Raw genomic sequence first — 26,819 nt, forward strand, 5'->3', positions numbered from 1 at the left:
CCTCTCGAACGTTCCAACCACGCCCTGTGACGCATTGCCGCAGCCACTCCCTTTGAGCCCTGATTGGTGGCTCGTGCTTACCGTCAGCTTCTCTGCCGCCCTCATTCGGTCCCTGCTCGATTTGCCAGGCCTGCCTCGTGTTAATTCGCGCCAAAAAGCCAAAGGCAGCACAAGGAGGCATAAGGCAATGGAGGCAGCATAAGGCAATAAAGGAACCTACGCTCATTATTCTACTCAACGCAAAACTAACACAGGAAAAGGACTATGCTCACAAATACTAAGAAATAACTGCACTATCGCGAGGCTACGTGTTGTTGTGTGACTAACTATGAGGGGGAAATTTAACCTTTATTGTACAAAACTCAAAACCGCAACAATATATAGCACGATATTTCCAAAAGTTGTGGACGGATTTGGATGAAACTAGTTGATGTGTTGGCAGGTGACGTGGACAAGCCAATAAGATTTTGGTTCAGGTCTGAATCGAAATCTGGCCTATCAGTGGGATACAAAACATAAACTGTTCAGCCTGGCGGAGGCATGCGCTGTACCTTGTGTTGTTCTACGTTTGAAGTGTGTGTTGTATGTATTATGACACTGCTTTTAGCCAATGGCATTTCTTTACCTTTCACAGATTGTTAAGCAATACCGGAAGTTTAATTTTAGCTTAACTATCTTAGTTCCCAGCTATCATTCAATGTCCTCTTGAACTGTGTAATTGATACCCAAACAGAGTGGATGGGTGGTAGTCATACCTGGTTGATAAGGACCCTTGCAGCATGTGCCGGTGGGGCACCTGTGTTCACGGTCGCCATTTCGGTGAAGATGTGCAATTGCATTACAAAAAAAGGAAAAGAAAAGTTAAGTGAAGCAAATTAAACCACTTAAGTTGATGTTGATGGATAATGCTACAGAGCCACTTAGCTGAAATTAGAGAAATGGGAAGGAAGGGCAGCATGGGGAGATTGAAGAGTGGAGGTTTGGAGGAAGTGGGGGCATACTTGGTGGGGTGGGGGTGGTGTAGGGATTAGATTCCATCATCTTTCCTGTTTGCAACAAATGTTCAGCCCATTTCCCAATTTGTCATGCTGAACAGATTATCATGTATGAAACAACTGGTCAGAACATCCAAATTCATTAAATGTGATTTATTTATTTATTTTTCCTCCAATGGTAATGGTCTGTCAGTGTGACATCAGTGTTACCTCCATCCACTCTCAATGGTGGAGGTAAGTATGTTTTAACCCTTGTTTGTCTGTTTGTGAGCAGGATATCTCACAAAGTTGTGGATGGATTGTGATGAAACTTGGTGGACAGGTTGGGTGTGTGACGAAGACGAATCGGTTTGATTTTGTTGAAAATCCAGATCCGGACATGAATTAAAAAAAAAAAAAATTCAAAAGTGATTCTTATCCATTGATTGATCAGGGTAAAAACAATACATAGCACGATATTTCAAAAGGTTATGGATGGATTACGACAAAGCTTTGTGGGTGATTTGGTTTAGGTGGCAATAACAAGCCGATTACATCTGGAAGTTCCGGATCAAGATCTGGCCTATCGGGGGATACCAAATGTAAACTTGCTCAGCCTGACAGAAGTATACGCCCCACCGAGTGCCCTTCGAGTTTCATATGAAGTCAGTGGTATGTCTGGGTTTCACGTAAAGGTATTTTATTGATGTGTACCGGAAGTGTGCACACGTTTTTCTTTACCTCATGGAATAACTTCCACAGATAATTTGGCAAGCTGCCAAAAAATTCCACAAGATGCCTGATTGCAATCTGTGGTGACAGCATCGTGAATGCTCTGCTGAGGCCACCACACCGTCCGGGATTCCCAATGGAATTTGAGGCCCAGGATCAGGGATGCAAGTCAAAGCCGCAGCTTCACCCGACATGTGTGCGCTGCCTCGTTTTTGTTTTTTTGAGGATGTGGGTTCGGAAGATGTGGGTGGTTTGTCTTCCTCCGAGGAAGTGGCGTTTGGACTGTCTTGTGTCGGGCCGGCCCACCTTGTTTTCTTATCTTGCAAACAACCAATTGCGGTATCAACACATCTGCAGTCCCTCGTTTGACAAGAAAAAAACTCCAAGAAATTTCAAGGTTTTCTCACTTTTCAGTTATTTTGGTTGGAATACAACGAAATCCAAACATTTAGGAGCAAATAAGGTGAGAATGTTCAAAATGGCAATTTCTCCAGGTGCTGTACTGTAATCATGCAAATAGTTGTTTGATGCACATTCGGCTTCCTCCAATAAAGAAGTTCCGCAGCCACTAGTTACAGATATTGGACTAACTTATTACACGAATCAGCATTTGCGAACCACTATCTCTCCCGATGTAGTTCGTTGTCTCGGAATACATCGACACGGTATCCAAAAGCAGTTGCTTTACCCTCCTGGACTCAGAAAGTTGATGCTTACACTGGGTGGTTTGCCTTTGCTTTAGCCAGGACAGAAATTTGTAATCGTGACAGGACACCCGGTACTTAAACTGAGCTCTTATGAATGTGTTTCGTGCTGTTTTTAAAAACAACTTATTAATCTACATGTTGGCCGGATTGTGGTGGGAGATTTTCTTTCTCCACAAAAGATCATATGGTAAAATGGCCGCCGAACGGCCGTGGTGTGGTGGTATTCACAGTGGGTGGGGTGACGACAGGAAATTTGCACAGCGTGGGAATAATTACGCAGCTGGTTCTGATTGACCCCTGTGCTTCCTGCTCGTGACCTCCGGCCTTTTTTCGCCCTCCGGCCTGCTTCGGCAACACTGTGCATTCCCGAGTCTGAATCGCAATCCCCTCGTCATCTGGCGCACACAACTTGTCTGCCAACGTTTTGACAAACCATTTCCTGACTCGTCTGGCCAGCATGATGCTTTTTTCCAGTGTGACACAAAGAGTCACAGTGGTTATTAATATACTGTTGAACCTTTGTGTTTTCATTTATCCTTTTATTCCTTTTACAGTGATCTCGGACTCCATGGAGGAGCTTGTACATGTATCACTTTTTGCATGAACGGTAGGATCATTGGTGGACCACGCACAGTATATGCGATTTGAACTTTGGTTCCCTGGATCGGTATTTGGGATCCGATCATTCGTTCGCTGTGTTGGTGTATGGGATCTGACCCTTGGGTACCTGGATCGGTATATGGGTCTGATCTTTGGTTCACTGTCTTGGTATATGGGATCTGATCTTTGGTTCGCTGTCTTGGTATATGGGATCTGACCCTTGGGTACCTGGATCGGTATATGGGATCTGAGCCTTGGTTAGCTGTGTTGGTATATGGGATCTGACCCTTCTTTCGCTGTGTTGGTATATGGGATCTGATCTTTCGTTCCATGTATCGGTATATGGGATCCGATCCTTGGTTCGCTGTGTTGGTATATGGGATCTGATCTTTGGTTCCCTGTATCGGTATATGGGATTTGACCCTTTGTTCGCTGTTTTGGTATGTGGGATCTGACCATTGGTTTGCTGTGTTGGTATATGGGATTTGACCCTTGGTTACCTGGATCAGTATATGTGATCCAATCATTGGTTCGCTGTATTGGTATATGGGATCTGACCCTTGATTCGCTGTGTTGGTATATGGGATCTGATCTTTGGTTCCTTGTATTGGTATATGGGCTCTGACCCTTGGTTCGCTGTGTTAGTATATGTGATCTGATCCTTGGATATTCTGTGTTGGTATCATGGTATCTGACCATTGGTTTTCTGTATTGGTATGTGGGACCTGACTATTAGTATTGGTTCCATGTATTGTTATGTAGGATCTGACCATTGGTTCCCTGTATTGGTATGTGGGATCTGACCATTGGTTTGCTGTGTTGGTGTTATGGTATCTGACCATTGGTTCCCTGTATTGGTATTGGTATGTGGGATCTGAACATTCGTTCCCTGTGTTGGTATATGGGATCCGACCCTTGATTCGCTGTGTTAGTATATGGGATCTGACCCTTGATTCGCTGTTTTAGTATATGGTACCTGACCCTTGGTTTGCAGTGTTGGTATTATGGTACCTGACCATTGGTTCCCTGTATTGGTATGTGGGATCTGACCATTCGCTCCCTGTGTTGGTATATGGGATCTGACCCTTGATTGGCTGTGTTGGTATATGGGATCTGACCCTTGATTCGCTGTGTTGGTAGATGGGATCTGACCCTTTATTCGCTGTGTTAGTATATGGGATCTGACCCTTGGTTTGCTGTGTTGGTATATGGGATCTGACCATCGGTTTGCTGTGTTGGTATTATGGTACCTGACCATTGGTTCCGTGTATTGGTATGTGGGATCTGACCATTGGTTCCCTGTATTGGTATGTGGGATCTGACCCATGGTTCCCTCTGTTGGTATTATGGTATGCAAGCGTTGGTTACCTGTATCAGTATATGAGATCTAACCCTTGGTTCCCTGTGTTCGTATAGGTGCTCGGGATCGGTAAAACTCTTATCATGAGTATGTCTGGGAATGAGTAAGAATCATGAAAATAGAGACTACATGATGCAAGGGGCAGTCGGCGAGTGTCACACGGGGGAAAGATCTGGGCGTGATAATAGATAAGGGGGTAAGCAGACATGACAGTGCTAAGTAAAGCGAATCATGTTTTAGGTTGAATAAATTATTGTTAATCAAAATATGTAGTGTTAACAATATGCAGCAATTTAGTGAGAATTTCTCCAGAATATTGTTCAGTTTTGCTCACCACTTCAGAGGAAGGACATAGCTGCCATAGAGATGATTCAGAGTAGGGAGACTCGATTGATTCCGGGCCTAGGGAGACTAAGCTATGAGGAGCGGCTGAAGGAGACAGGACTTCCTTCATGCATTGGAAAGGAGGTGATAACGATGGGATCTGACAGAGAAGTTTACGTTAAAGAAGGGTGTGGACAAGATATGGGCAGTGGAGTTTTTTTCAGCAAAGTAGACAGTGATAGGACCGGGGGACATAGCTTGAGGGTGAAAAGAGGTGAGTGAGGCCCAGTTTTAAGGATGGCATCTTTCAGTCGGAGAGTATTTTTAATTTTTTTTGTCGAAAAAGTCAAGGCTCGTGGAAGAGCTAGAACATAGAATGGATCAGGACTTAACAGAACAAAAGGAACAGTTGGAGGAGAGGGTGTTCCGGGAAGTGGGGGGGGGGGCAGGGGGGAGAGGGAGGGTTCACCAACAGCCGGGTTGGGGGACAAAGTGGAGGGTGACTTGGACGAATACGGAGACAGCTCAGGGATACAGAAGCAAACTCTCGAGAAAAAAACTGGAAATAATTTGGAAAGCATAGCTGGAGGTCGTGGGAGGGGCGCGTTTCCATGGCATCAAGGTGAGCATGGTGTGAGGCTGGGGCGCCAGCACAGAGAGGAGAGCGGTGCTCCATCAAGCTGTTTGAATGACTGAACCTCCTCAAGGGGATTGTTAAGAAAGTCGATAGGAGGGTTTGTTTGCCAGATGTTCTTTTTTTTATTTTTTTTTATACAAGATCGAGGCTCGTGTAAGAGCTGTAAGAGCTCGTGTAAGAGCTCGAGCATCAATCACAAAAGAAAAACACCCGCACAAAACATACAATAAAGGGAGCGGGAGACAAGATGGGGGGAGAGAGGGAAGCACACAAGTACAACAGCAGAGAACAGGGACATCGGGAGATATGTGGGAGGGACAGGGCTTGGGAGGAGGAGGCATGGGAGGGGGGGGGGTGGGGGAGAGGTATAAAACACATGGACACTGCCAGGAGTTCCAGGAAAGAAGTCGGTATTTCAAAAAAATGGATCTGGGGTGAATTCACAGGGGTAGAAAAGATCAAGGTTTTGGATGGGGGAAGATAAGAGATGGTGGTGAACAGATGTTTTAAAGACCTGGAGGGAGGAGTGTGATTGAAGAGAGTGAGGGAGTTTGTTCCAGAGGTGGGAGAAAAGAGGAGTGAAGGTGAGCAGAGAGTCTTGATTTTGGCAATTTCACCAGAAGAGGGTTGCTGGCAGATCTTGTGCGACCTGCAGGAATATTTGGGGGACAGGGAGCTGGGGGAGCAAGGCCGGAGAGGAGTTGGTAGAAGACAGAAAGACCACCAACCTGCCTGCATTGAGTGAGTGAAAGGCCCTCACAATCGGCTTCATCACGGGAGATTCCAATGATTCTGAAAGCTTTTGTTTCAACAGCGTGAAGCCGAGCCAGGTGTGAGGCAGGAGCACCGGCCCAGAGGGGAGAGCAGTATTCCATTGAGCTGTGTATGAAAGCCTTGTGTGTGGTGAGGAGCTCAGGTGTGCCAAGGACCTCACACGACGGAGGATGCCCAGTCGGCGACTGGCTTTGGAGGCCAGATTGGAAATGTGGTTTTCCCAGGAAAGATCATGGCAGATAGTGAGACCCAAAAGCTTGAGTGACAGAATTCAGAGACAAAGTGAGAATGTGAGATTAATCAGGATTGAAAGACATGTTCCACTTGTTTGACTAGTTTGTGATTTTATGCAGGTCTACAGAGAGTGAAGAGGCTGTTACCTGCCTATCCTAGGGTGGAGATATGGAGCGGCAGATGGTGGAGTCATCAGCAAATAGATCGAGGATTTTCCAGAGAGTCAGAGGTCGTTGATGGTTATCAGGAATAGGACTTGGCCCAGAACACTGCCTTGGGGCACTTCAGCCTTGACAGCTAGAGGAGATGAAATGATTCCGTTGAGAGCCATACGTTGGCTGTGAGAATAGAGTAAGTTAGTAAGCCATGTGTGAGACATGATGTCTTGGATGCCATAGGCAGAGAGTTTGCAGAGCAAGACATGATGCCAGATTGTATCAAAAGCATGAGATATATCTAAAGGGATGGCCCTGATCTCATTCATGTCTAACATTGAGGGCCTCCATCCATTGTTGGGTGAGTAGAAACAGCATGCCCAAGGTGGACTGACCTGGTCTGAAACCAAATTGATGATCTGAGATGAGGTTGTTGGAAAAAAGAAGGATTTCCTATCAACTGTGATGATGGATTCCATGACCTTGCTGATGATCGGAAGTAAGTTTATATGTTGGATGATAGGTTGGATTGAAAGTCGTTAGAGATTGGTTTTTGCTCCTTTCCACCCCTCAGCCAAATTGGGCTAAGAGGTGTTGTCGTCACGGGCGCCGTCCGGGCGTCCGTCAACTTTTGATTTCTGTCAATTTCAAGGAGAACGGCTTGTCCGATTAAATCCATGTTTGCAGTGTGTGTTGGGGTTGAGTAGAGGAAGGTGCCTTTCGAAAATGGGCATGCTGCGATTTTCAATATGGCCGCCACGGCAGCCATCTTGAAATTGGTTTCGGTCAATTTTGAGCAGAACGGCTTGTCCGATTAAATCCATTTTTGCAGTGTGTGTTGGGGTTGAGTAGAGGAAGGTTCATGGGCGCCCTGCGATTTTCAATATGGCCGCCACGGCAGCCATCTTGAAATTGGTTTCCGTCAATTTCGAGCAGAAAGGCTTGTCCGATTAAATCCATTTTTGCAGTGTGTGTTGGGGTTGAGTAGAGGAAGGTTCATGGGCGCGCTGCGATTTTCAATATGGCCGCCACGGCAGCCATCTTGAAATTGGTTTCCGTCAATTTCAAGCAGAACAGCTGGTCCGATTAAATCCATTTTTGAAGTGTGTGTTGGGGTTGAGTAGAGGAAGGTTCCTTTCAAAAATGGGCATGCTGCGATTTTCAATATGGCCTCCACGGTAGCCATCTTGAAATTGGTTTCCACCATGCATGGGCTGGGGGGGTTACCCCCGCTTTGCGGTGCTATTTATTATGTAATGCAGTGATGTTGGCTCATTTTTAAGCAGATGATAAATATTAATGCATGGAATTGTCTTCCTAGAAAGGTTGTGGTCGTTTTTTCCAGTGTGACACAAAGAGTCACAGTAGTTATTAATATACTGTTGAACTTTTGTGTTTTGATTTTTCCTTTTATTCCTTTTACAGTGATCTCGGACTCATGGAGGAGCTTGTACATGTATCACTTTTTGCGTGAAAGGTAGGATCATTGGTAGACTCCGTACAGTATATGCGATTTGAACTTTGGTTCCCTGGATCGGTATATGGGATCCGATCATTGGTTCGCTGTGTGGGTATATGGGATCTGGCCCTTGGTTCGCTGTGTTGGTATATGGGATTTGGCCCTTGGTTCCCTGGATTGGTATATGGGATCCTAACCTTGGTTCGCTGTGTTGGTATATGGGAGCTGACGCTTGGTCCGCTGTGTTGGTATATGGGATCCAACCCTTGGTTCACTGTGTTAGTATGTGGGAGCTGACCCTTCGTTCCTTGTGTTGGTATATGGTATCTGGCCCATTGGTTTGAGAATGGTGGATAGGTTTAAAGAGAGGGTGGCTCGGTTTAAATTGGAATTACCTTGTCGCGGGGTTCATGCATATTGTCAGGTCTTGTAAGTAGCTCATATGTGGTTGGGTGATGGTTTCTGGGCTTGGTGCAGCGCAAGTTCGATGGGTGGAATGGCCTCCTCCTGCATCAATGTTCGTTGTGTGACTGTGTATCCTGGGATTTGAACCTTCATTCCCTGTATCGTTATTCAGAATGTGAATCTGAGTTTGTTGTACCATGAGGCTGCAGGGGTTTGGATGGTAGTGTGATCAGACCTAGCTGTTGCATTTGATATCACATTTATTTCATAGGTTTCTGAATTATCAGGAATATCAGCTTTCTTAGTCCATGGGGGTTGTTAATTTTTCAAAACGAAGAAAACCTGACATGACGTGGGGGTGAATGCCTCCAACATCCTAATGATATTTGCTGACAAAGCTAAAGTCTTGTTGCCTTCGGGTTTAGACCGAGAAACCTGTGCAAGTGACAAAAGTTTCCTTTTCCAAATCTATCCCTGTTCATGGACTGCAGAGGAAAGCTGTGAATGGTTGGCATTTTCAGGCATTTGATTATGATGATGTGTAGATTTATCCGATTGTGCTGATTTTTCTTTTCCGGATGTGCCGTTACCTCACTCTATGGCAAAGCGATGAGGTGTCATTATTTGGAGGAAAGCTTGTTCGCTGGGAAAGGAACCTTCTACCAGCACCCACGTTCTGCACGTCATCCCATGGGACGTAGTGGACGTGGAGGGAAGTTATAAATGGAAGATGAATATGGCCGCACATGCATTTCATCCATAGAAGAACAGATGCAAGAAAGGTTGGATAAGTGGCCTGTCGGCGTAGCGCTTGCACAATAACGGTCACGGCTTTGCTCCTTCCTGCCTCTCCCCTCCCTTTTGGCACATTTTGTACTTCGCTGTCTTTCATTCATCCCTTCGTACAGGGCTCTTTTGTCTTTGCTGCACAGTTCGTTATTTGTTATCGTATGAGATATCTCGATAAATGCGCTTTGCTCGGTCACCCTTTTACGTGCGATGAAGTGTGTTTTGGAATTGGTAGTGTTTATTATTCTGTGATTCATTCTTCAGTTTGTGACTGCTTTTGGCGTGTCCATTTTCTTGTTCTTTTTTTCGTGTGTGTGTGTGTGTGTGTGTGTGTGTGTGTGTGTGTGTTTTAGTTAGAGGCGAGGTTGTGTAGACTCATACGGAGCGCACAGTACTGTCTTTGTGACGCTTGAGAAACTCGAGAAAAAAATATATGAATAAAAACTTTAGAAACAAAAGTTTTAGGCACTGAATTTTTCCCGGAGAAGCATTTGTTAATGATGTGATGAGAACTTTGAGGATTCAAAAAAAATTCAGGCAGCCATCGTTTGTTGCGCCCGTACAACACAAGGGACACCAAATCCTTTTCTGGTGGGTTCTGTGTTTTAAACGTGTGGATAGTTGCCCACTGAATCGCCTTTAAGGCGGGAATGGAAATCTGCCAAGAGACCCTTGGTAGAGACGTCGTGGGTACGGATTTAAGGAAGAGCGTTTTGAGTGCGGCTAGCACCGCTTTCCCTTGGCTCCGTTTTCATTGGGAATAAATGGTGCTTCAGAGAGGAGAGTGCCATGGCCCGTAATCTTGTGTACATTCGGTCACTTTGGGATTAAAGTAGCTTTTCATTCCAGGCCTCGCCCGTGCTTTAGCTTGTTTTCGCTGGGCTGAATGGACTCGTGTGCTGTCTGATGGAAGTTTACTTGACGAGTTCCGGGGTGCTGGAAACGTGTTGTGCGCTTGCGTGTACGTGTGTTTTGTGTGCGAGTGTCTGTGTTGTGCAGTTCGATGTCTGGACAAGAGTTTTTATTTATTTATTCGATCTGATCTTCATGGAGTAGCTTGTACATGAGAGATGGGTCGGGCCAAGGACATTGGGAGATGTTAGTCTACCTGAAACTGAATATATTGGATGTGAGGAAACTTTAGACAAATCAACATGACATTTGAATTCTGGATTTGAGTATCATTTAAAGCGATTTGTTTGATTTTGATTCCTAACCTAGTCATAGCACAATTGAGTGTGTGTGTGACACTTGTCAGGATTGAAAGACATATTCTGAGTTTTCGATCAGCTTGTGATTTTTGTCAAGGTCTGAATTGACGGAAGAGGCTGCTCCCTGCCCATCTGAAGGATGAGGGATGTCGCGGCAGATGGTGGAGTTGTCAACAAATAGATAACAAGTAAGAGCAATCAGAGATTGCAGACCCTTGCCAGGACGTGTTTGTGTGGTGTATTTTGTGGAGTGTTTATCAGCTCCTGTGTTTGTGTGGTTTATTGGCGATGTAGATATATGTTCAATCCAATATGGCTGCCAAAACACGCGACCAATGACGTCATCAATTTAATTCTCCCATATAATTTTTGTGTAGATTACGCTCAAGAAATTTCAAACTGATCGGATCAAGTTTTCTACTTGTCTCATTATAACGTCATAATGAAGGCATGGATGACATCATCAAGAATATATGTTGCTCCCCATAGGTACTTGACAATGAACCATGTTCCAATTCTTTCCAAAGAGCGGTTTCGGACATATGGAGGTGCAATATTTTTCGGTTTTGCCAAGACGGCGCCTGTACCACGTGACATATGACGTCATAATTATCATTTACAAATTCGACAGGAGGAGGCACTCCTATGGTGAAAGTTTCTTGGCAATCAATTGCAGAGAAGAGCATACTCATTCTGTGCGGACGAACAGACAGACAGACGGAAAAACAGACCCTAATGCAATACCTTCTCCTCTGGTGAGGATAATTATTCACAAAATGAATTGGTTTGGCTGGTTTGATGAATTAGCTATTTCTCTGTAGTTATTACATCTAACTAGGGCATTGCCCGTACTATATCTATATCTAAAATTATATCCCCCCCCTCTATTTACATGAAATGGTTTGGTCCAAAGCGAACGGCTTGCGAGTGGTGACAATCCCCCCCCTCTATTTACATGCAATGGTTTGGTCCAAAGCGAACGGCTTCCGGAGTTTGGTAAAGAAATCGCCATCGCGTGCACAAACGCGCAGGAAAGCGAATGAATCGCAAATTCGTTTTTATTAGTTGTAAAACATAGTTTAACGCCAACATAGTTTGCAAACGTGAAATAAATGAATACGCTGTCAAATGTGCCATCCGAGGCAGAGTGTGCCCGCCACGTTCGGCACACGCGATCGTTCGCTGCTCTCTGATTGGTTGAATCGTTTTTTGGACATAGCTCGGTAAGTAATTGTCCGATTAATATGAAACCTTGAAAAGGCACATCCTCGGGTCCCCAGCAATATACCTGGCAAGTTAAAAGTATATCGGACCCGTGGTTGTCGAGAAACAGCGGTCACAGACAAACAAACAAACGTACAGACAGACAGACAGAGATTACTGGAATTATAGATAGATTAATGACATCTTCTGAGTTACCCAATGTTTCTCTCTCTCTCCCCCTCTCTCTCTCTCTGCTCTCTCACTCTCTCACGCTCTCACTCTCTCTCTCACTCTCCCTAGTTATAAGTTATTTATAAAAATGCTGCACCATGTTTTTTTTTTGTTTGTTTTTTTGTTTTTTTGTATACAGAGTCGAGGCTCGTGAAAGAGCTAACATTTATCAAACCAACAAATCAAAGAAACAAGCAAACAAAGTATATAAAAAGGGGAGCGGTCGACAAGATGGGGAGAGAAGGGGAGGAAGCACACAAACACAACATTTGAGAGCAGGGACATCGGGAGATGTGTGGGAGGGAGAGGGCCTGGGGGGAGGCAGGATAGGTATAAAACGCAAGGACACCAAGGAGTTCCAGGAAAGAAGTCGGCACCTCAAAAAAGTGGATTTGGGGTGAAATTAGCGGGGGTAGAAAAGATGAAGGTTTTGGATGGGGGAGGATAAGAGATGGTGGTGAACAGCTGTTTTAAAGACCTGGAGGCAGGAGTGGGATTGAAGAGAGTGAGGGAGTTTGTTCCAGAGGCGGGAGAAAAGAGGAATGAAGGAGTGAAGGTGAGCAGAGTCTTGATTTTGGCAGTTTAACCATAAGAGGGTTGCAGGCAGATCTTGTGCGACCTGTAGGAATATTTGGAGGACAGAGCCCAGAGAGAGCTGGGTGAGCAAGGCCGGAGAGGAGTCGGTAGAAGACGGAAAGACCACCAACCTGCCTGCGGTGAGTAAGTGAAAGGCCCTCGGAGATAGCGTCATCGCGGGAGATTCCAATGATTCTGAACGCTTTGGTTTCAACAGCGTGAAGATGAGCTAGGTGTGAGGCAGGAGCACCAGCCCAGAGGGGAGAGCAGTACTCCATTGAGCTGCGGATGAAAGCCTTGTATGTGGTGAGGAGCTCAGGTGTGCCAAGGAAGGACTTCGCACGACGGAGGATGCCCAGTCGGCGACTGGATTTGGAGGCCAGCTTGGAAATGTGGTTTTCCCAGGAAAGATCACGGCAGATAGTGAGATCCAAAAGCTTGAGTGACAGAACTTATTGGAGAGGATTATTCAGAAAGTAGATGGGAGGGTTGTCCAGTCGGTCTTTTCGGAGAGGCATCGTAAGAGTGTGAGATTTGTCAGGATTGAAAGGCATGTTCCACTTGTTTTCCCAGTCTGTGATTTTGTCCAGGTCTGCAGAGAGTGAGGAGGCTGCAGACTGACGATCTGAGGGATGAGGAATGGAGCGGCAGAGAGTGGAGTCATCAGCAAAGAGATAGAGAGGATTTTCAAGAGAGTCGGAGAGATCATTGATGAAGACCAGAAAAAGCACAGGGCCCAGAACACTGCCTTGGGGAACTCCAGCCTGAACAGGAAGAGGAGATGAGAGAAACCCATTCAGGGCCACACGTTGACAGTTACGACTAGAGAGGAAGTCCGCCAGCCATGCGTGGAGATTTCCATGGATACCAAAGGAGGAGAGTTTGATGAGCAGAGCGGGGTGCCAGACCCTATCGAATGTATGTGATATGTCAAGGGAGACAGCTCTAATTTCCTGTTTGGCATTGAGGACCTCCATCCATTGTTGAGACAGACAGTTGCTTCCTGCTTTGACCTTGGATTGTCTGAGTTCCATCTTGTCCACACCCAAACTATCTTATTACATGAGACTCATTTCGGGGAAGTGGCGCTCAGTCCTTGAGATGACTTGACCGGTCTACTTAGTCCACTGCAGGACAAAGACCTTCCTCGACATCGTCCATTGTGTTTTATTCAATGCCGAATAGAACTGAATGGACCGACCGTGTTTGTGATAAAATTTCGATCAAAAATTTCAATTTTTTGCTCTTGCTTTACACGATCAAATGCTACAGTTGAACTTTGGACACTTATCAAGAGGACAGACGACCAATGGACACGTGGAATTACAAACTGGAAACCTACAGAAGGATCTGGGAGAGGAAGAGGAACACTAAAGATCAGATGGAGAGATTAAAATGAAAAAAAAAACACTTCACCTGAACGATGTTATTTCCTTTTAATCGCTGATGGATACTTAACTCAGCAACTCTTGGAAAAAATTGCATCAGGGATAAATTGGATGAGCGAATCTTGACTTGCTGCCTTCCCCACCCCTAACCCCCCCAAACCCCACACAATGGTTCATTCCTCTTTCCAAATGAAGAGTCTGATCATGTGCTCCTGCGCTGGAAAATTGAAAGTATTATGAATGGATAACATCTTATTTACATCCTATTTGAAAGTCGACCATTTATAGGAGTATATAGTGCGGAGAGGGCAGAATGGTCACGTGACTATTTGTTCTTCCCAGGTTTGCTGTGTATTGCATGCAAATGTATCAAAATCACGTCTTCTGATCCTTCAAGGCTTTTCAGTTATTCTACGATGATATTTATACCTTTTACCTTGAAAAAGGTGAGTGTTTGTGTGTGTAATGTATAAAAAGAAAACTTAGCTGTATTTTCTTTCATTTAACGTTTTTGAATGCATTCTTTTGCTAATCCTGTCAGGAATAGTTTTTGTTTAAGGGAAGACAAAGACGCATCATAAATAACGTTTTTTGGAGGGTCAGCACCATGTTTTGAGATGAATCTTTATTCTTCGCATGAACGTGTAGTCTTCCAAATAATCTTCATTCTATTGACTAGCTTAGACGCATCTGTGATTATGCAGTCAGTTGTCGCCCCACCTCCACTATGACGATTGGGAATCGTGACCTGCGCAACAAAACTCAACGATACATATCGAACACTTCTCATCATTGTTGAAGATACAGTAAAGTGACTGTGGTTAACACCATAGCTCATCCTGATGAACCTTTAAGGCTGAAATCTCATCGTAGGGACAAACCCTTCTCTGATGTAATCATATGCATCAGAGCGATGACACAGCTACCAATGTAGTTACAGAACTTCACTTTGTAATGCTTCCGTGTTTGCAAGCCGATTCGATTTTGGTTAAGGTACCGATCTAGATCCGGCCTATCGGTGGGATGCAAAACGTAAACTGTTCAGTCTGTCGGAGGTATGCGGTCCATCGAGTGCTGTTCTAGTTTTTCCTGTTTCTTTTTCTTTCTTTCCAACAATTAGATTCCCCGAGCACGTTTTAAGGGACCAAAGGTATCACATGATAACATTTATTTCTTTTGCCATTGTATTTTAATCGATAGAGATGAAATTGGGCACAACGGTGCTTTCAAGCAGCCCCATATAGAGATCCCGATGAACATTTCAGATTGGAGCTGTTTTTGAAATTGTACAGGGGTCAAAGTTCAAACTTTGAACTCTGAACTCTGAACAAAACAAAACTCTGAACAGTATTTCAACAATTCAAACAAAAACTTGCAAAATTATAGGACCTTTTTTCTAAGTCCCCACATAATTATACAGGTGCACATTGGTCTGGTGTCTTCTTTTTGATTTTACAGGGGGTTAAGGGTCAAAATTAAGGTTTTTGGCATGCCAAGCCATTGTTTTATTATTATTTTTAACCAATCCAGACAAGACCTAGCACACAGCATACCTTGCCACAGCCCCAAGAGAAAAGGGAGGTAAACATTGATCCGGTGTCTTCCTTTTTTCAGGGGTCGATGTACAAGCTTGCTTCGATCTCTCCACGGCATCGAAGTTTGAGTGTTTTCCCATTCGTGTCTTTGTCGGGTTTCCGCTGGTTGTTGTTTTGTGTTGTTTTGTTGTGTGTTTCTGTTTAGTTTTGGTTTTGTTGTTGTTGCGGATTTGTGTGTGATTGGTCGTTTTTTATTCGCGCGTCGTGCGCGGCCTGGTCTTTCCGGGCTCCCTTCCCCCCGTCAGTGTTTTGTGAGTGTAAGTTATTTCCTTCATAGTATTTGCTTGTTTCTTTGATTTTCTTTTCTCCCCCCTGCCTCTCGCAGGCATCTTACCCTTTGTCCGGCGTTTTTAAAAACAGGACAAACGGATAGACAAAGAATTCTATATTGATTCTTTCTCTCCTCCCGGACACATGCTTGTTCGCTCTCCTCCTCGTCTCGACTTGTGCCCCGCCCCCCTGTATCTCGTTTTTCTTCCGCCTCTGCTTCTTCTTTCTCAAATCCACGTTCTCGCTTGGAGACTTTAACCAGATTGTTTTTCATGGTTTTCATGGTTCTGTTTGGATATTGTTGGAATATGTTTAAACCGCAGCCGTGATGCTGACGCCCCCCCCCCCCCCCCCCCAGAATTTCCATGTTTTCAACGTTTCCCAGTGTGTACCCTGGTCAGAATAGGTACACCGTATCCCTGCGTGTCGTAAGAGACGACTAAGAAGGTTGGCGTCAGGAAGGGCATCCGGCCATCAAAACATTGCCTCAAAAAGAGAACCATGACAATTACAAGTAGGCAGGGTGCAGCCCGAAGTGGAGATCGGTTTCTGAGGTTTGGGACATGGAATGTAGGGACAATGACAGGGAGATCAGGAGAAGTGGTGGAAGTATTGGTCAGAAGAAGAGTGGACATATGTTGTGTGCAGGAGACGAGATGGAAGGGAAGTGGTGTGAGAATGGTGAAGGGTAGGCAGGGACAGAAATACAAGTTTATGTGGCAAGGGTGCCTGGAGGGCATGAATGGTGTTGGTGTCCTGTTTTCTGAGGAGTTTGCAGACAGTGTGGTGAGTGTGACCAGAGTGAGTGATAGGTTGATGATGGTGAAAATGATGATTGGAAAGCTCTTGGTGAAAGTCATCTCGGGATATGCTCCGCAGGTTGGTCGAAGCGATGAAGAGAAGGACAAGTTCTGGTGTGCGATAGAGAAGCTGATGGAAAACGTGAAAGATGAGGAAGTTGTTGTGGTAGGAGGAGACCTAAATGGACATGTGGGAAGGAGTATGGATGGTTTTGAGGGAGTTCATGGGGGTTACGGATATGGTGTGAGAAATGGAGAAGGTGAAAGGATTTTGGAGTTTGCTGATGGAGCTGATTTGTTGATTTGTAATACTCAGTTCCAGAAAGAGGATAATAAGCTTGTTACATACACGTCAGGTGGGTCGACGACAACCGTTGACTACCTGATGGTGCGTAGGCGAGATAGGGGGCACCTCCGGGACACAAAGGTGATCCCGGGGGAGGAGGCTGTTTCACAGCACCACTTGGTTGTCTGCGACGTAAGGGTGAAAGGTGCGAGGAGAGCTCGGCGGGTGAAGTACCAACCGAGAATGAAGGTGTGGAGGTTGACAGAGGTGACAGTAAGGGAGGCATTAAAAGAGAGGCTGAGTAGGGTAGAGGATGATGTGGTTGAGCTTGAAAGTGCTTGGATGTCAATGAAAGCTAGTCTGTTGGGAGCCGTTGGTGAGGTATGTGGATGGACAAAAGGACCACCGAGGCACTCGGATACATGGCGGTGGGATGATGAAGTTGGAAAGAGGATTGACGAGAAGAGGAAGAAGGTCAAGGAGTGGCAGAAGGCGAAGGGTACGGGAGCAGAAACAGCAGAGCATGAAAGTTATAAGGCAGCCAGGAAGGCTGCAAAGAAAGAGGTAGCAAAGGCGCAGGAGGCATGTAGGAAAATGTTCGGAGAACGCTTGGATTCGGAAGAGGGTCAGAAAGCAGTATTCAGGATTGCAAAGCAGATAGTGAAAGAGAGGTGTGATGTGATGGGGGTGAGTTGCTTGAAGGATGAAGTGGGACAAATCGTTGTCGACCCAGATGGAATTAAAGGAAGATGGAAAAGATATATGGAAATGCTGTTGAATACAGAGAATGAATGGGATGGCAACATAGAGAGTAACCCAGTTTTAGGACCGGCAGAGAAGATAACTGAGAAGGAAGTTGAGGAAGCGATAAAAGCAATGAAGAGTGGAAAAGCGGGAGGGCCGACGGGAGTTGTGGGAGATATGTTGAAGGCAGCAGGAAGTTGGGGTGTGAAGAGAATGACAGAGATCTGTAATCTGGTGGTGAAAGAAGGCCGCATTCCAGTGGATTGGGAACTGAGTACCCTCGTCCCTCTATACAAGGGGAAAGGTGACCCTCTGGAGTGTGGCTCGTACCGAGCGATAAAGTTATTGGAGCATGGAATGAAGGTATTGGAAAGGGTGTTGGAGAGGAGGATAAGGAAGAAAGTGAAGATCGACGAAATGCAGTTTGGATTTATGCCAGGAAGAGGAACGACAGACGCGCTTTTCATTGTGAGGCAGTTGCAGGAGAAGTACATGCAGAAGAGGAAGAAGTTGTTTCTTGGGTTTGTTGATCTGGAGAAAGCATTCGATAGGGTTCCACGCAAAGTATTGACATGGGCATTGAGGAAGTTAGGAGTGGAGGAATGGTTGATCAGAGTAGTGATGGCAATGTACAAAAGAGCGTGCACAGCTGTAAGGACGAAGGACGGGAACAGTGGTGAGTTTGAGGTGAAGGTGGGAGTGCATCAGGGGTCGGTACTAAGTCCACTACTATTTGTAGCTGTGATGGAGGTGCTGGCTCAAGAACGTAAAGGAGGGTTTACCGTGGGAGTTCTTGTATGCAGATGATCTGGTGTTGATTGCAGAAAGTATGGATGGACTGAAGGAAAAGATGAACAAGTGGAAGGAATGTATGGAGACAAAAGGTCTGAAGGTGAATATCGGAAAGACGAAGGTGATGGCAAGTGGTAAAGCATGTGGTGAGGTGGAAAGAACTGGGAAGTGGCCGTGTGCTGTGTGCAGGAAGGGTGTCGGAGTGAACTCCATTCAATGTACAATGTGCGCTGAGTGGGTTCATCAAAAATGTAGTGGTCTGAGAGGGTCATTTACCAGTGTGGCAGCTACATTCAAATGTAAGGTGTGCACAGAGGGAGCTGCAGATGGAGGAAATGTTGAGTTGGATCTTGGAGACGGCGTGAAGCTGGAAGGTGTGAAAACATTTTGCTACCTCGGAGACATGCTGAATGGAGAAGGTGGATCAGACTCGGCAACGATTGCTCGAGTGAGATGTGCATGGAAGAAGTTTCGGGAACTGAGTGGCGTGCTGATGAGGAGGGGAGTGTCGCTGAAGGGAAAGGTGTATGCTGCATGTGTGAGAAGTGTTATGATTTATGGGAGCGAGACATGGGTAATGAACATAGAGCAGCAACGAAGGCTGGAAAGGGTGGAAATGCGAATGGTTCGATGGATGTGCGGAGTATCGTTGAGAGAGAGGAAGACAAATGATGAATTGCGAAAGATGATGGGAATATTGCCTGTGATTGATGCTGTGAAGAGGAACAGGTTGAGATGGTTTGGTGATGTGTTGAGGAAGGATGAAAGTGACTGGTTGAGAAGAGTGATGGAAATTAATGTAGAAGGAAGTAGAGGACGGGGAAGACCGAGAAAGACTTGGCTAAAGATGGTGGAAGAAGAAATGCAGGCAAGGGGGTTAACAAGGAGAGATGCAGAAAATAGGGCAATATGGAGAAGATTGTCATGGGGACCACAAGGCTAACCCCCACTCTAGCAGGGAAAATGGCCTTAAAATGGATGTTGTTGTTGTTGTTGATGTACAAGGTGCGGGAAGGGGAGACATTTATACTTATTAGTCCCCTACCCAGAACGGACTAAATGTTTACGCTCAGTCTGTTCGTTCGTCCCAACTGTGATTTTTCTGGACTTTTTTCCCCATACCCTTTAACATATTCAAATGAAACTTGGTACATGGCTTTGTTGTCCCCCGTCGCACCGTGGAGCGAAAGGGGGACTATGGTTTTCCACTCCGTCCGTGTGTCCGTGCGGGTGTGCATGCGTAAGCGAAGGACCGCATTCGAATTTGGTGTGTGGGTGCAACCCACGTCAAAATCCAAGATGGCCGCCGCCATGTATGTCTCATGCCATGTAAGTCTGAACCTTGTGAGCGGAATATCTTGAAAAATAAGCGAAGTACCAACTTCTAATTTGGTGTGTGGGTGTATCTAGGCACAAGGAAGAACGCTATTGAAAATTGGGCCGCCACGTCAAAATAAAAGATGGCCGCCACCATATATATGTCTGAACCTTGTGAGCGAAATATCTTGAAAAACAAGCGAAGTACCAACTTCTAATCTGGTGTGTGGGTGTATCTAGGCACAAGGAAGAACGCTATTGAAAATTGGGTCGCCACATCAAAATCCAAGATGGCCGCCGCCATGTATGTCTGAACATTGTGAGCTGAATATCTTGAAAAATAAGCGAAGTACCAACTTCTAATCTGGTGTGTGGGTGTATCTACGCATAAGGAAGAACCCTATTGAAAATTGGGTCGCCACATCAAAATCCAAGATGGCCGCTGCCATGTATGTCTGAACCTTGTGAGCTGAATATCTTGAAAAATAAGCGAAGTACCAACTTCTAATCTGGTTTGTGGGTGTATCTAGGCATAAGGAAGAACGCTATTGAAAATTGGGTCGCCACCTCAATATCCAAGATGGCCGCCTCCATGTATGTCTGAACCTTGTGAGCGAAATATCATATCATAGCATGTTTTCGGCATCTTCCACTTTGTCAACTCACATCACTTCCCCGACGGGGGACCCCGACGGGGGACGGGGGACCTTTTCCCATACAGAACAAGCTTGAGTTTCGGGGTGTTTCAGCAATTTTTTGAATGTAAAAAAATTTAAAAACATTTATTGTCACCGGTCGGGGACATATACTGCAAAGCAATTGTCACTCTTGTTATTTTAATTTCTACCCCAAGTCAATTGGTGATGCATCCAATAAACCACTGGATGATGTCTAACTAGTCTCCAAGGAGGCAGAATACGTGGTCTCTTTTTCCTTGGAACCTTTACAGTTTGGGGCCCATCAGCTCCATGGCTTTAAACATGTCATTCCTGGTCAAAAACAACAGACTCAGCTTCCCAATTCCAGAGAAAACAAAGATGTTGAAAGTGGAGGATGTGTGGGAGTGCGGGGGTTGGATTGGATAAGAGTGGAGGGTATCTGGGTTGGGTGATATTGGGAGAGGAAAACAACTTTCCATGATGAAACATGATCTAAAGTGTTTTTCTGTTGAGAGTCGTATATTTATGTGGAAAAGATTTAAACACTTGAGCTTCCTTCCTCCTTTCTCACAAGTATTTTGCCTTGCCAGATGTTGTTCTTTATTACTTTTTCCCCCATTTTCTTCCTCTTTTTCTTAACCCATACTTCATTTCTCCATTGATTCCTTCTTTCCTTTACTCTGAATTCCTTCTCACTCTTTCCATCTCTCATTTTGTTTGGAACGATGGTAAATCCAGCGGCCTCTTCAACCAAATCGTCATTATAAAATCATACTATTAAATGATGGATTTGTAAATATGATTTTAGTTTTGTCGTTGTTGTATTTTAACCGTTGGGCAATATGAACTGGTATTCCTCAAAAATCTGTATTGTTACGAGTAGTTGGTTTGCTGATGCTTTGAGCACCCAGCATCTTGAAACATTTGTTTTGATTGATAATCACGAACTCGGGCACCTTTTCATCTTGGTCTCTTTGCATTTTACAGAACCTTAACTCACAGAATGTTCTTAGAGATTTCAACATAAAGTTGGACGATATAGTCGAACAACTCTCTCTTATTGGCTGAACACTGAAGATTTGACAAATTCTGCTGAGATTGCAAGTTGAACAAGAAGTTGGGCAAACTCTTCATCCCGTTTTTTGTTTGGAGCATTTTTTGACGCAATGTTTTGGTGCCATTGGAGAAACGTCAGGGCTTTTTTATTATCATTATTTTTTTCTGGAGCGACGATAATTTTTTTATTCATCATCACTATTGTATTGTGAAAGACTCATGAATGGAATAAATATTTATAAAGGTTGATTTGCGTAGCATCTATATATTCATAAAAGAGCGGTGTCTGTCTCTCCGATTTCCTATCACATATCTCTCCGCTTCACGCATCGTCACCAAACTCAGTCGGTAGAATAACAACATCATGCAAACTTGCTTCCAACTCCTCCATTTATTTCGTTCGGCGCAGTTGAAAGTAGACTTTTGTCAAAGTGTTCACCATGCCGGACGGATGAATCATGGCATTCCGGTGAGCGTCCCACCGCCGGCGCTCTCAGGAACTGGGCATCAAACCAACATCAGTCTGGTGTATCCTCACTAAGGAACTGAATCTTTTCCCATACATAATCTCTATTAGGCATAAACTGAGTGAAGATGACATGAGAAGGAGACTTGATATGTGCAATTGTCTCAGTAACAAGATGGAGCGGTACCCAAACTCGATCAACCTGTTGTGGTTCAGTGATGGAGCCCATTTCCACTTGAACGGTGCCATCAACAACCACAACAATATTTTCTGGGGGCAGAACCACCTGAGACCTCCAGGAAAGTTGGACAGAACTTTGGCGTCAGGATCAATGTTTTTCTGAACCGTGGAGGGGCACACATCAAGAACGTCAATTACAAGGATTTTGCGTAAATGCCAATTTCAGACTTTGGCCTCTCACTAACTCCAGCAGTGACTTACTGCAATAGCAATCAGTGATAGAAAATACCATGTCATAAGCTTTCAAGAAATGTTTGGGTCACGTTCCTGAGCTTTCTGTTTCTCTGTAAATAAACGTTTATAGTTGTATCATTCTTTTTGAAACACCCTTTATATATGTGCATCAGGAAGTTAATTGGTTTCGGGTTGTTTATTGCCACATATTTTTTCTGCATATCTCGCGGGATTGTGAGTTGGACAGGTGACCATGACAGGTGGGGAGTGGGTTTGAAGGCTTAAAGCAGGGGATGTGGGGGAGGGGAGATTGAGTATCGGTGTATTTGGGGGGGGGGGGGGGCGATTCAGGGATCCTGATGGGGGAAGGGTGTGAAGGCTTGGAGTGGGGAGTAGGAGGGTGAGGACTTGGGGTTCTTGGGTTTGTAAGGATGGGGGTGGGGGGGAGACGGGGGACGGTGAAGAGTTGATTACTTGAAGTCACATTTTACATTGTGTGGATGTTGCACGGGTCCCTGCTACTTATTTTTTGTCAGTTGGGGAATTTTTTTTTGCTTTTGAATTTAGTTAATTGTGATCTCATTTTGTGTGGGGGAAATTGAGAAGGAAAATAGTGTGAGGTGATATAAGAACAACTTTGTTTTCATAATTATTTTAATTTTTTCATTTTTATACAGTCGAGGCTCCTGAAAGAGTACACATAACGGATCAGGACATAACAGAACCAAACAAACAGCAGGAGAGGGGGAAACACACAACAGCTGGGTTGAGGGACAAAATAGAGAGAGACTTTAAAGATAATGTATGCGAGGAAGAACGTGGGGATGAGGGAACAACACGTGGTGGACAAGATGGATACAGAAGCAAATTCTCAGCAAGGAAAAACAAGAAAGTTGGAAGGAGGTTGGCTTGAGGAGAGTTAACGGGGGTAGAAAAGGTCATGGTTTTATATAGGGGATGATCTGAGTTATCGGTAAGTAATTTGCTTCTCATCAGTATATTTCAGGCACAGTAGATTTTTTTACATTGTTACTTATAAAACAAAGAAAAAGTACAATCACAACCAACCTCAAGCTCAATTAGCATCTCTGCTGGAAATCATATGGCATGGCACGATTGAGCTGAAATTAGACAACACGTAACCCAGAAAATTGCCAGAAGTTATCTTGCAAGTCCATTTTGTTATGGATCTTCTTCATTATGATGGCAAATAAAAGATTTTCATTATGATGAAAAAATAGGCAAAATTCGACTTTAATATGTCGTTTCCACTAAATTCCAAATGTGTCCGACCTGGAACGATGATGAAGCTGAACTGAGGTCTTTGTCCTCACTTCAAAGGCAGAGGCTTCATTACTTTATCTCCATTCTCCATATGGTTTGTTGGCATTTGTAGACTCCTGGTGCACACATTTCAACAGAGGGCACATCCACACTCCTTTGTGAAGCAACAAGAAGTATTGCAGCTCATCTCTGTGCAACATAATTGGACAGGACACTGTGCTTTCATGTCACAAAGTCTATGTAGAGAGAGACCGGTGCATTCGTAAGACATGATGGAAATAGAGGTGTGGCAGTTGTGAGTAATGGCTGCTTGGGTAATGTCACTTTTGTCTATCAGTTAACGTGGCCTCCATCGCAAAACAACTCGACAAGCTAGATGTAAATGTGCTGACACTTCGGCGTTGATGTAACCAAGCGCAAAGTTTACCATTCTGTTCTAGCAGGTTTGGCAAGACTCTCCATTGATGAGTTGAGCATTATGTTTGCACAACCCGGTGAATAGAGGCACTGACAGGAACTGAGCTGGCACAGCACAAATGAGCTTGTTAAGGGAGCTGCATGGTTGCATCTTCACATTGAACAAAAACATTTTGCATCCCAGAATTCTCCCCACAGAGATAACTTGTGCTCTTCCTGCTGTTGTCGTGCATCTGTGTGTTCTTTTCCACCTGTTTCTACTTCATCCACTGTTCAGGTTGACCCGTTGCCCTCTTGTTCGGTTCTTCCATGAGCCTCAACATTTCTGTTAAACAAAATGTATGCGTTTTGTATTTAAACGTTTTTTTAAAACACTTTTGCAAAGAGGAGCAAAGAAGTAACCACAGATGAAGTTGACAAAGAATGCATGCTTATTATGACCACGTTTGCATTTAGAGTATGTATTCCCAATGCATTTTAGAATATACAAAAAGGGAAAACATCCACAGGAAGGCAAAAATGACAGAATTGGTGAACTGATGGCACTCAAAGTTTACTTTTTTCCAAAGGCATTAGCTTTGCTTAAAGTAAATAAATGATTTCCATCTTCCGTTTCCAGTTGCTTTTGTTGTATTTGATCCCTCAATGACGCAAGTAAATATTTGTGCATATGCAGTGCCTTCAGAAAGTATTCACATCCCTTGACTTTTTTGTCCCCCGTCGCACCACGGAGCGAAAGGGGGACTATGGTTTTCCCGTCCGTCCGTGCGTGCGTGTGTACGTGCGTGCGTAAGCGAACGACCGCATTCAAATTTGGTGTGTGGGTGCAACCCACGTCAAAATCCAAGATGGCCGCCGCCATGTATGTCTGAACCTTGTGAGCGGAATATCTTGAAAAATAAGCGAAGTACCAACTTCTAATTTGGTGTGTGGGTGTATCTAGGCATAAGGAAGAACCCTATTTAAATTGGGTCGCCACGTCAAAATCCAAGATGGCCGCAACCATATATATGTCTGAACCTTGTGAGAGAAATATCTTGAAAAATAAGCGAAGTACCAACTTCTAATCTGGTGTGTGGGTGTATCTACGCATAAGAAAGAACGCTATTGAAAATTGGGTCGCCACGTCAAAATCCAAGATGGCCACCGCCATGTATGTCTGAACCTTGTGAGCGGAATATCTTGAAAAATAAGCGAAGTACCAACTTCTAAGCAGGTGTGTGGGTGTATCGAGGCATACGGAAGAACGCTATTGAAAATTGGGTCGCCACGTCAAAATCCAAGATGGCCGCCACCATGTATGTTTGAACCTTGTGAGCGGAATATCTTGAAAAATAAGCGAAGTACCAACTTCTAGTCTGGTGTGTGGGTGTATCTCGGCATAAGGAAGAACGCTATTGAAAATTGGGTCGCCACGTCAAAATCCAAGATGGCCGCCACCATATATATGTCTGAACCTTGTGAGCGAAATATCTTGAAAAATAAACGAACTATTAACTTCTAATCTGGTGTGTGTGTGTATCGACGCATAAGGGATAACGCTATTGAAAATTGGGTCGCCACGTCAAAATCCAAGATGGCCACCTTGCGTCTTCCACTTTGTCAACTCGCCTCCCTTCACCAACGGGGACCTAGGCGTAACGCTTGTCACATTTAGTTGTGTTACAGCTTGAATTTAAAATGGCTTCAACTGAGATTTTTTTATCACTGATCTACACATAATACGCCATAATGACTAGAATTTTTTTTGGGGGGGAAATTTTTTACAAATCAATTACAAATGAAAAGCTGAAATGTCTTGAATCAATAAATATTCAACCCCTTTGTTATGACACTCCAAATTGAGCTCAGGTGCATCAAATTTCCTTTAATCATCCTTGAGATGTCTCTGCAACTTGATGGGAGTGTTCACCTGTGGCCAATTCATTTGATTGGACATGATTTAGAAAGAAACACCTCTCTGTATAAGGTCCCACAGTTAACACTACCATGAAGAGCAGAAACTCCACCATGAAGTCCAAGGAACTGTCCACATAACTCTGAGATAGATATGTGAGGAGGCATAGATCTGGAGAAAGGTATAAAACAATTTCGAGAGTGTTGAAAGTTTCCAAGAGCACAGTGAGCTCCATCATTAGGAAATGGAAAGAGTATCGAACTATCCAGACTCTTTCCAGAGCTGTCTCTCTGACCAAACTGTGCAACTGGGCAAGAAGAACCTTGGTCAGATAGATGACAAAGAACCTAATGACCACTTTGATGAAACTACAGAATCCTTGCCTGAGATTGGAGAACCTGCTGGAATAACAACAGTCCTTGCAGCACTTCACAAATCCAGGCTTTATGGGAGAGTGGCCAGACTGTAGCCACTCCTGAGAAAAAGATACATGACAGCATGCCTGGAGTTTGCAAAAATGCACGTGAAAGACCCTGAGAACATGAGGCAAAATATTCTGTGGTCTGGTGTGATGTAAATTGAACTCTTTAGCCTGAATGCAAAGTGCTACATGTGGCAAAAATCTAGCACAGCTCATCACCCATCTAACACCATCCCTACCGTGAAGCATGGTGGTGTCAGCATCATGCTATGGGGATGCTTTTCAGTGGCATGGACTGGGGACTTGGAAGTTTAGAGGGAATAATGAATGGAGTCCTTGAGGAGGACGTGCTTCAGAGTGCAAAAGACGTTGGACTGTGACGAGTATTTGCGTTCCACCAGCACAATGACCCCAAGCATACAGCCAAAGCAATACTAGAATGGCTTCAGTATAAGAATGTGAAAGTCCTTGAATGGCCCAACCAAAACTCTGTCGTGAATCCCATTGACAGTCTGTGGAAAGACTTGAAGATTGCTGTTCACCGACGCTCCCCATCCAACTCGACAGAGCTTAAGCAAATCTGCAAGGAATAATGGGAGAAACTGTCCAAATCCAAATGTGCAAAGCTGATGCAGACTTACC

The 26,819-nt window shown here is 44.5% G+C and overlaps 1 protein-coding gene across 4 annotated transcripts in view; it reads left to right on the forward strand.

The window, feature by feature from the left end:
* The window catches only part of SPRED2 (sprouty related EVH1 domain containing 2), a 162,143-nt gene that overhangs the window by 17,876 nt on the left and 117,448 nt on the right, over positions 1–26,819 (forward strand). For 2 of the 4 annotated variants that reach the window (XM_068132068.2, XM_068132069.2), the window contains exon 2: positions 7,923–7,974. The exons of the other annotated variants lie outside the window; for them this stretch is intronic. In XM_068132068.2, the coding sequence (XP_067988169.1) occupies positions 7,923–7,974 (52 nt within the window). The remainder of the gene's footprint in view (positions 1–7,922; positions 7,975–26,819) is intronic. 4 annotated transcript variants of the gene reach the window in all.

This window comes from Myxine glutinosa, chromosome 12 (assembly GCF_964187855.1).
Source record: "Myxine glutinosa chromosome 12, kmMyxGlut1.1, whole genome shotgun sequence".
NCBI lineage: Eukaryota > Metazoa > Chordata > Myxini > Myxiniformes > Myxinidae > Myxine > Myxine glutinosa.